This window comes from Hydra vulgaris, chromosome 11, assembly GCF_038396675.1.
Source record: "Hydra vulgaris chromosome 11, alternate assembly HydraT2T_AEP".
NCBI lineage: Eukaryota > Metazoa > Cnidaria > Hydrozoa > Anthoathecata > Hydridae > Hydra > Hydra vulgaris.
Genome location: NC_088930.1, coordinates 16,317,501 through 16,329,755, shown reverse-complemented (window position 1 = coordinate 16,329,755; position 12,255 = coordinate 16,317,501). Strand labels below are relative to the sequence as shown.

Below are 12,255 nucleotides of genomic sequence, written 5' to 3'. Positions count from 1 at the left end.
ACAGTTTTACATCTGACAGTAACGATAGTGTTGTGAGCACAACCAGAAAAACGAACACGATCATTGATTTTTTCAAGTCAAAAAAAGATGAAACTTTTCCTGCTGTAGTAGCTAGAATGATTGCTTCTGATGGTTTACCGTTTCGTGTTTTTTGTACGTCAAACAATTTAAGAAAATGTTTAACAATGCGTGGATTCGGTGATATTCCAAAATCACCCACCAGCATACAGAAAGTCGTGACGGATTATACTAAAAAAATTAAACAATTGCAAATTGCTGAAATTATTCAATTAAAAAAGAATTTATGCTTTAGTCTAACATTGGACGAGTGGACATCCTCTCGAAATAGACGTTATATGAATGTTAACATTCATGGGTCGAAAAATATCTGGAATTTGGGTCTTTCTCGAATTAATGGTCGATTTGCGGCTGAAAATTGTGTAAAATTGTTAGAGGACAAGTTAGAATCATTTCAGTTAAATATAAGGAACGATATTTTGTGTATTGTAACTGATGGTGCTTCTATGATGCAAAAAGTGGGTAGATTATTACCATGTGAACAAATTTTGTGTTTTGCTCATGCAATTCAGATTGCAATTGTAAATGTGATCTACAAACAAACAGAGAAAGAGGTAGATGAAAAATTTTGATGAGAATGAAGAAATTGGCCGTGAAATGAAAAAAGAGTTTGGAGTTCAAATTAATCGAAGAAGAACTGTGGTATCCAATGTTCTTCAATATTTGCATAATGGGGGTAAAACCAAAATTCACAAGAACATTTTGCGTCGCTCGAAAACTGAAATAACCAAAATTATCATATCCCTAATCCAAAGACTTAGTGGTGAAGTAGCATTAGAAATAGACCCGACAGTATCTGAGTCTACTAAAATGGATGACGATAAACCTATCGAATCATTGGAAACTCAGTTATCCTTGCAGGAAATTCTTCAGCAAAAGATAAAGGAATCACTCTCGGAATCACGGTCAAAAGTTCTACAAAAATCATCGATTCATTCCGAAATTCGCAGTGAAATGAAATTTTGGGATGAAGGGGGATCCCGCGGAATACTTTTGGAAGATCTTTACAAAAGTTTATTAACAATTCCACCAACTAGTCTGGAGTCAGAGCGCACTTTTTCCGCTGCAGGAGCATTTTCAACAAAAATTCGATCAAGGCTCAACGACAAAACATTGGATACTTTGTGCTTTTTAAGAAGCCTTTCAAAAATCAAAATGAAAATTGAACTTTCATTTTTCAATTTTATTTACGTAGTTCAAAAATATTTTAATATGAAATATTTCCTTATTTTGTAATTTGTTTTAATTTTATTGTTTTGAACTAAATACATTTATGTTAAAAAATAATGTACTTTCTTTTCTTTATATTTTTTAAATTCTTCTATAATAATTCCGGAATTAAACCGGAATTCCGGATTTCATCTCCTGTAATTCCGAAAATCCGGAATTCAGTTTTTTACAAAAAAAATGGATTCACTAATAAATATATTTATAACACATATGATATTTTCACTATTGTTTGTTTAAATTGAAATTCACTACTGCAGAATTTAGCTTTTCTGCATAATTTTGTGTCCAATAGTTCTTTTATAATTCACCCAAGTTTTTTTAAATTTGTGATGAACAGCTTCACCACATTGTTCTGCATAGTTACCTAAGCTAGTATTATTGTGTTCTACAAAAGGGAGAATGTGACACACTAAAATATGAATTTTCCATAAAACTGTTAAATTGTAGTCAAAAATATCTTTGGTATACAGTTGAAGATTAAAAAATGAACTTTTGAAATCTTCAATTTTAACAGAAATATCTATACTCAGTTCCAAACCAAACACTGCTGATTTTATTAATAAAATTTATGCAAACAATTAACTATCGGTAAAATATTAATTGCTGCAGCAAAGGTGACATCTCTCTCTAAAACATCTAACAAGGACATTAATCTATTTGCATTGTTTCCATCTAAACCTACACCATGATACCCTCTCATTAGTATGTAATGTGTTTTTCAACCAATTTTCAAAAGGTGGCCAAACACACAAAAGTAAATTTATCTACAACTCCCATCAAAATGTGGAGCTCAGGTGGAGAAACAATGTGTTTAAGAAGAGTTTCTTGTTCTTCTTGTAAGTAAATTAAGCGAGAATTGATAACATTTTTCTGTTCCTGCATTTTCAATCTTTTTTTCCCATCACATACATATTGATCATAACACAGGTCTATGGAGCCTAAAGTTCTAAGTTTTCCTGTTTCTAGCGAGCATTTTTTTTCACAATACAAACAGGCATATTTACCAGAGTGACCTGATAGTCTAAAAATACTGTTTGCACACTTTAAATCAAATGCAAGACTAAAATTTACTTCTTCAAGTTTTAGAGCAGCCAATAATTTTTGGAGATTGCCATTATCCTCTGAAACCAACTCCACAATGGCAAGAATATAACAACGTTTTACGCCTGAATCTTCATATATTTCAGATGAAGAATAGTGATTTTTTTGGATCAAAAACATTAATGATAATTTTTTAAAAGTTTTGACCACCATCTATAGAAATTCTTACTATTGCATTAAGATTATCAAAACCTCTTTTTTCTGTTATAAATTTAATAAATTCGGTTGTATTTTTTACATAAACAATATCTCTAAAAACTGTCTGATCTCCGTCAACCAGTTCCTCTGTTTTGCATTCATATAAAGAATCAAGAGTTTCCTCTAATTCAGTCATTTTAATATTAATACTTGATTCTACAACACCAATTACGTTCCTCCGTAAAGTAGAACTTAATTTTTTTGTTTTGTTTTTAGAAAGTTCTAATTCATTCGATAGCTCCATAATAGTTTGGAATGAGAACTGGTTAACTTTCTTTCTTTTTGACTTAATTTTATTAACTCCAACTGTAACTGAGAGAAGATTTCCACCTGTAGACAACATGAACTGTTTTCCGCTTACAATGTTTTCACGTTCTATTTTGTGTTTTAACAATCCAGAAACTGTTTGTTCTGCATTTTTCTCTCCAAGCGACTCACTGATATCTATGATATTGCTTACAGCGTTACTTTTGCAACAAGTATGAGGAACTCCTCTGCCTAAAATTAACAGTGATAATTTAACAAGTATTTTAAAATAACTAAAAATGGAATAAGAAATAAAGCAATAAAACTATTGAATCAAACTTTACAGTTTGATTTTAAAATTTATCAAGCAATATAGAATTTTAAAGTTATTAAAAACAATATAAACTTTTAAAGATTTATTTGAACAAACAAGTTAACAATATCTACAAGTGCAAAAATATTAGCACTTGTAAAAAGAATCTAAATAGTTGTGGATTCTTTCTACATTATAAACTTTTTTATATAACAGATTTGATTGATAAAAAATTAAGGGAAAATTTATTTCAATAAAATTTATTTAAATTATAAAACCGTAATATTTATTATTCATACCAAGATTTAAATAGCAAAGACTACAGATTTTCTCAGTTGTATTTAAAACAGTTGTATTTGGCTTTGTATCAACATGTATCTCAGTTGTATTTGGCTCTGTATCAACATTTATTTGGATACCTAGCAGTGAGGAGGTCCGCCTAATACTGCTTCTATCAACCTATGTATATATATATATATATATACATATCATCAGGAAGAGAACTCTTCCTGATGATCCAGCAATGGTGAAACTTCAGGTTGAAGAAAAAGTTAGATAAGTGTTTTTTACTAATTTATATATATATATATATATATATATATATATATATATATATATATATATATATATATATATATATATATATACATATATATATATATATATCTATATATATATATATATATATATATATATATATATATATATATATATATATATATATATAGATATATACAAAAGTAATAATTAATTCATATAAAAGTACCTTTAATATACTCTATAACCAGTTGGAAAGATATGCAGTTTCTCCTTTGTTTAGACTAAACAAGTTGTTTCTGCAGTTGGAACAAACTACTGGACTACAAAGGACTAACATCAAGATCAATATCAAAGTTTGGTCAAATGTATTTTTGAATACTTTTGCATACTGAGGGTGTTGAAAGTGTTAGACATTTTAATCTGATACCTTTATTTGTCAAGCAAACTGCACAAGTACACATTTTAAATTCCGTCGCCATGTTGGAAAATAATTATTATATCTGGAAAGAAGCCGTAAATAATTTATTTTGAATGCCATAATGGCTGATTACATTTAAAATATAGTAAAAAAAAAAAAGCATAAAATGATGTTTTAATTTTTAAAATTTATATACTTAGCACTTAGTTCAGATTTTTTTGGCAACATAAATTGTGTTTACTATTGCATATAATTGATATAATGCAAAAAAATTGATAGTGGGGAGAGTTTCAACCTGGTGGCCAATTTGGAGAACAGTGGTATATGTGTTGGTCCAATACCCTTAGTTTAAATTTTTTTATGAATAATATTTTTATAAACCAGCTAAAAAGTTACTAGTTATTTTTTCTAAATTTAAACATACCAAATTTTCCTTTAGTTACAATAATCTCTTCCACATGAAGCTGTACTATATGAACTTTAAGGCTAATGTTTGATCATGTAAGATGCACTTCTCATTTAGATTGCTTAGAAGATTGCGTTCTTTTGACTTTTGAATTTTTACTTAATGCTTTACTCATAAAGCTTTAATAAATGTATTAAATAATATTTTTATAAAAAAATAAGGAAGGGGGGGGGGGCGAATTCCCTAAAATTCTGTAGTGTATAGTGTTATATTAAGTTAATTTATTTATCAAAATGTAGTTTTAAATTAAACATGTTTAGAAATCTTTCAGAGGACGAGGTCATTTTAGTAGAAATCCCAATTACACAAAAGATTCTCAAATTACTTCTCAAGATACAGAAAAAGAAGAAAAAGACCTAGTAAGTATATGTTAATTAAAAGCTTAACTAAACTTTTAACTCAAAATTTAATGTAAAATTTTTACTCTCTACTGAGAAATTCTCTTACAATAGTAGTATTTCTTTAGTCAAATATTGTGAAATATTCTGACAAAACAGAGAATGGAACCAGAACAGAGGAAGATGAAGAAAATGAAGTTGTTGGTCTTCATTCTACAGTTGTTATAGTTTCAACTCGTGATTCATTTACATTAAAACAAGATATATGCATGTGTTGTGGAAGTTTGGGTAAAGGCAGTGAAGGTTACTTAATAGGCTGCGTGCAGTGTGGCCAATGCTTTCATCCGTTTTGTGTAAATGTCATGGTTAGTTTTGAGTATTTATCTTTTTTATTATCAGAGATATCTCTAAATTTGTATTCGTATGCAAAAATATAAGTAAAGTGCAGTATTTTAGAATAAACAGGTTGATTTTTTGCTTTATGCATTGCTTTTGTATTATTAATATTGTTTTTTGTTGAGTTTTTGATTCTGAGCTTGTTCTTAATTATGTTGTTGGTTGTTTCGAGTGACAATAGTGGTTTTTAATATTCTGCTTTACATCTATTTTTGGGCTTGTGAATGATCTGTATTGTGTTTCCAAAAAAAGTCATTTGAAATGATTATTTAAAATTTCTGGTTTTTTTTAGCTCTATATATTTATATAATAGCCCCCCCCCCCCCATATATATATTATGATATTGTATCATATAATATATAAATTTATTTTTATAGCTATTTTTATTTTCTAAGTTTTATGGATTCTAAAAAATTTTTAAAAAAGGTTCAATAGGTTAAATATGTTTTTTAAGTTTGTTATAATTAAAAACTTTGTTTTTATCGATTTTTCAAATTTTATCACAAAAAATATGTTTAATTAAATGTTTATTTTAGTTGTTCTGTGGGTTTGAATAAGTCTTTGATTTTTAGACTGTTTTTTAAGCATTTAGAGTTTTTTTTTTTAAAACTAATAAAATTAAACAAAAATTTTTGTTTAATTTAAAAAAATGCTGCAATTATGCAATGCTTAAAATTAATTTTGGCAAGACAATGGTATAAAATTGTTTTCAAATAAGTTTGTTAATAATTTTTTTTATTTTTCAAATTTTTGAAAGATCAATGAAGTGATATTAACTCGTGGCTGGAGGTGTTTAGACTGTTCAGTTTGTGAAGGATGTGGCAGAAATTCAGATGAGGGGCACCTGTTGTTATGTGATATCTGTGATATAAGTTTTCACACATATTGTTTGGATCCTCCCTTAGAAGAAGTTCCTATTGGTGGTTGGAAATGTCAATGGTACAATTTTATTCTTATTTAAGTAAATTTATTCGCAATATTATATATATATATATATATATATATATATATATATATACATACATACACATATACATATACATATATATACATACACACACACAGAGAAAAGATTAATGAAAAACGTTTTTTATAATACTCTGAAGCCTTCGCAGTTTGTTTTTTCAGTATGATGTTATTAGTGATGTTTCATAAACGGCTACATCCATATTTATATATATGTATATAGATACATATAAATATATATAATATGATTATATATATAATATGATTATACATATATATATTCATATATAATATGATTATATATATAATATGATTATATATATAATATGATTATATATGAATATATATATATATGAATATATATATATATATACATATATATATATATATATATATATATATATATATATATATATATATATATATATATATATATATATATATATATATATATATATATATATATATATGTATATGTATATATTAACTTAAATTGCTTGTTTAGATGAGCACTCTGACGTCACACTGAAATAGTCTGCTGCCCGGGGCTTCAGTACATAAATCAACTGACAAATAGCCTGACTCGCAGCGGAGTGCTGCTACATCGACTGAGGGTTTGCGATGGGGCGGCAATCTTTTCTTTCATTATTCTTCGTTTTTTTCCTCCTTTTTTCCATGCTTTATATAAGGTTACTTTCTATATATATATGTTTGTGTGCCACAAAATTTGAAATCAATTTTTGAAAACTTTTTTCTCAACCAATTTTGCTCAAATTTTGCACACTTAATCATTTTCGATGACAATACAAGGAAATGGAAAAATTTGACCAAAAAAAGTTAATTAAGTTAACAAAAATTTAATTTGTATTTCCCCATAAGAACACTGAATTAATAAAAAAAAAATTTAAAAACATAACAGTAATTTTTCCTTCTACAAAAGATAACAAAAAAAGAATTTCTAGGCCCAATAGAATTCTGCTTGCATAAAGCATGGATTTGAAAAAAGAATTTTTTTTTGATTTACTAGTCTGAAAACACTGTATGCTATAAAGATAAGCGAAACTAGTGAACAAATGCTTATCTAAATACGCTATAGAAGATATATATATATATATATATATATATATATATATATATATATATATATATATATATATATATATATATATATATATATATATATATATATATATATATATATATATAACTGAAGATGACTATAGTCATCTTCAGTTGGGTTCAAAAAAAACTTGTTTAATTTTATATACAAATATTATGTGGTAATAAAATATAAATTATAATTTCTTATTAATTGCAACAAAATAGGTAATAGCAAAAAAATACAATAAAAAGTTATTAAATTATTAAACAAAAAGTTAACAACTAATAAAATGATAACTATTATGTATTTGCCGCATTCCCATTGGAAGATAATGCATACCATTTTTTTGACCATATCAATAAAAGACATAATTTAATATCTTTTACTATGGAAATGGAAAAGGAATCTAATATCTCTTTTTTGGACATTAATATAAATAAAGTAAAAAGTTCTTTATGTACCTCCATTTTTCATAAAGATGTGTATTCAGATCTTCATACTTCCTTTTGTAGTTTTATCTTTTTTTTACACAAGGTAAATTTAGTTAAATGCTTAATTAGTGGAACCTTTTAAGTTAATAATACTAAGCTTGGTTTTTATTATGACATTAAAAATCTTTTTAACATTCTCAAAAGCAACATGTTACATGCTTATAATTAAACAACAACATGTAACATGCTTATAAATAAAATTTATAATTCTTATCTTACCAAAAAAACTATTTCTACTAATCCTCACGAATCCGAAAACTAAGAAATCATGAAATACTACTTTACACTTCTTTATGTTGGTAATATATCTGATCAAACGAAAAAGGTTTTAAACTCTATCATTAAAAAATATTGTAAACCTATAAAATTTAAATTAATTTTCACCTCCTTTAAAATTTCTAATATGTTTTTACTAAAGGATCCTCTTCCTGTAGAGTTCAAATCATCTGTTGTTTATAAATTTGTATGTTTATAAATTACAGGATGTAATTCCGGGGCATACAAATTTATAAACAACACCTTAAAACACAAATGATTGAACACTACAGTAGAAACCAAAATCCACACATATACAAACATCTTCATGCTAACAAATATTGTTTTAATAATTATAATAATGACTGTTTCTCCATATTGGATTCTGCCTCCAATAAATTTGAGCTGAAGATTAAGGAAAGTTTGTTCATTAATTGGAAAAATCTAGATATGAACAAACAGTTAAACCATTATAAAATATTACTTTTCACATAAAAGTTACCATTTTATTAGTTGTTAACCTTTTGTTAAATAATTTATTAACTTTTTTATTGTATTTTTTTTGCTATTGTCTACTTTGTCGCAATTAATAAAAAAATTGTAATTTGTATTTTATTACTGTATAATATTTGTATATAAAGTTTTTTTTAACCCAGCTGAAGATGACTTTAAAATAGTCAAAACATGTATTGTAATTTTATATATATATATATATATATATATATATATATATATATATACATATATATATATATATATATATATATATATATATATATATATATATATATATATATATATATATATATATGAGATCGGCAATAATTTGCCGACCTTAATCTTTTTGAGGTTGGCATCAGGTCGGCAAAAATTATTTGATACAAAGGTCTAACCATAAAACATGGAAACAAGGTTTTTTTAATTTTTTGCCAACCTCAAATACTTTCAGGTTGGCAGTTAGGTCGGTCATTAGTGCCTAATGCCGACCCTAATTCCGAAAGTTGATATATATATATATGTATATATATATATATATATATATATATATATATATATATATATATATATATATATATATATATATATATATATATATATATATATGTACATATATATATATATATATATTTATATATATATGTACATATATATATATATATATATATATATATATATATATATATATATATATATATATATATATATATATATATATATATATATGTATATATATATACATATATATACATATATATATATATATATATGTAAATACAGGTCCACTAAGGAAAGCTGCGAACTGTAGTAACATTGCAGCCTATAGAGGCTTGCTTTGAAGTCAGAATCGGAGACAGTCTGAGAATCGATTTTTTTATCTGTTCAGATGTTCTATGCATCGACAATGTGGTTGTTAAAAATGTTAAAACAAACTAAATTGTTGTTGTATTTTTCACAGTGAAGTCTCTCTCTCTCTCTGTGATTTGCTCTTAGTGGAATTGTGATGATAGGAAAGTGCTAGTTGATTATGTTGATATTGTTAATAATCTTATGTTTTTAAATAAGATCACCTTGTTTACAATGGTCGACTAGAGAAGTTAAGCCAAGTTCTTAACATCTGGGCTTGTATTCTAATATTTTTAGTTTGTCTGGTATCTTATGTGGCTCTGCGCTGTATTAGCTTAATAATTTGTTCATCCTTCACCAAATGAGGGTTCCAAGCTGGAATTGCAAACTCAAGTGGAGGGCAGATATCCACTATCTTATAACCTGCTGCTACAAAAGAGTGTTGCTACATCGACTATCTTATAGCCTGCTGCTACATGGTAGTGCTGCATTAACTATCTTATAGCCAGCTGCTACAAGGAAGTGGTGCTACATCAACTGAGGGTTTGATTGGAGCAGGCAGTCTATCAAATAATAAAAAAAAAGTTTTAAAACTTTTTTTGGTCTTTAAAACAGTTTTTTTTTAAAAACAACCTAAAACTGACCTGACTATTGAAAAATTAAAAATGACCAAGCAAGAGTATATATACATATATGTATACATATTTTTTTTTGCTGTAATAAGTTTGTTGACTAACTCAATGATTCTTCAATTAAACTTTTTATTTGAATGAAAATCATAGCTATTTTTAAAACACTATATAAAATATTTTTTATTTTTATTAATTTATTAAGGTGTGTAGTTTGTGAAGACTGTGGCAGTAAAGATGCTGGTTTTGATAACCTTTGGATGGCTAACTACACCCAATGTGGTCCTTGTTCTAGTGAGCAATATTGTTCTATTTGTTCATATGCATATGAAGCAAACAATTTAGTTATTCAGTGTGAGAAATGCAACAGGTAGTTTTTTTTTTATTTTAAAATATTTTTCAAGTATAGTTTTTTTAACAAAAAGTTTTATTTATGGATTTAAAAATATAAAAAGATTTTTTCTAACTCTAGAAAATTGAATTAGGTTGACAAAATTATATTTAATTATTATGTTTTATTATTACCAAAATAGTTAGTAAAGATAATTATTTATGTAATTAATATATTTTATAAAATTTACAAAGCATTTCACGTGGTATCAAAAAAAATTTTAAAAATTAAAAGAAAACACTGTATAAAATATTTTCCTTTTTAAATTTTAGTTTTTTTCCTCTTTTTAAAAAATCTTTTTTTTTAGTTAAGTTTTCTTTTAAATTTTATTTTATTTTTTTCGCATTTTTGAAATGCTTAAAATTGACAAAACATACTAGTTGCAGTAGTTGAGTTGTAAAAACAAAATATTTTGCGTGTGGTCAGGGATGGTGAGTGATCTCACTTCTTTCCTTAAAGTAAATTTTTTTGTTGGGTTTTAGGTTTTTGCTGGACATGTCTGCCAAACCTATGTATATATCATATATATGTATATATATATATATATATATATATATATATATATATATATATATATATATATGTATATATCATATATCATATATATATATATATATATATATATATATATATATATATATATATATATATATATATATATATGTATATATCATATATCATATATATATATATATATACATATATATATATATATATATGTATATATCATATATATATGTATATATATGTATATATCATATATATATGTATATATATATGTATAAACAACCCTCGGAATTAGGGTCGGCATTCGGCAATGCTGACCTAACTGCCGATCTTAAAGTATTTGAGGTCGGCAAAAAGTTGCCGACCTTGTTTCTATGTTTTATGGTTAGACCTTTGTATCAAATACTTTTTGCCGACCTCAAAAAGATTGAGGTCTGCAAATTATTGCCTCATTTTTCTTAATTCCGAGGGTTGTATATATCATATATATATCATATGTATATCATATGTATATCATATATATATATGTATATCATATATATATATATATAATATATATATACATCATATATATATGTATATCATATATATATCATATATATATACTATATATATACATCATATATATATATATGTGTATATCATATATATATCATATATATAAGTATATCATATATATATATATATCATATATATATATATATATATATATATATATAAGACATAAATATTATTCTCAATGACAGGTTCAAATGGTAACTGCTGATCAATTGTTATTATATGGCATATATATATATATATATATATATATATATATATATATATATATATATATATATATATATATATATATATATATATATATATATATATATATATATATGTATATATATATATATATAGAACTCTTATATGTTGTCCAAAAGTTTTTTCCATATTTTGTTTACAAAAAGTAAAAATTAAAATGCAAGACCGGAATTTTTTTTTTTATCAATTGATTGCCCCAACCAAACCCTCAGTCGATGTAGGAGCACTCCCTTGCGGGTCAGGTTAAAAGATAGTAGATGTAGCAGCACTCTGTTGCGAGTCAGGCTATTTGTCAGTCGATGTAGCAGCACTCCCTTGCGAGTCAGGCTATAAGATATTCGATGTAGCAACACTCCGCGCATGATTTACAGTAAAAAAAATAAAAATAAAAACATTTTATTAAAAAAAATTAAACATAAAAACATTTTATTAAAAATAA

General features: G+C 25.6%; 1 protein-coding gene across 2 annotated transcripts in view; it reads left to right on the top strand.

Moving 5' to 3' along the window:
- The window catches only part of LOC100209023 (uncharacterized), a 90,143-nt gene that overhangs the window by 34,442 nt on the left and 43,446 nt on the right, over positions 1-12,255 (top strand). For both annotated transcript variants that reach the window (XM_065810268.1, XM_065810267.1), the window contains exons 8-11: positions 4,851-4,949; positions 5,057-5,293; positions 6,082-6,263; positions 10,317-10,481. In XM_065810268.1, coding sequence (XP_065666340.1) covers positions 4,851-4,949; positions 5,057-5,293; positions 6,082-6,263; positions 10,317-10,481 — 683 coding nt within the window. The remainder of the gene's footprint in view (positions 1-4,850; positions 4,950-5,056; positions 5,294-6,081; positions 6,264-10,316; positions 10,482-12,255) is intronic.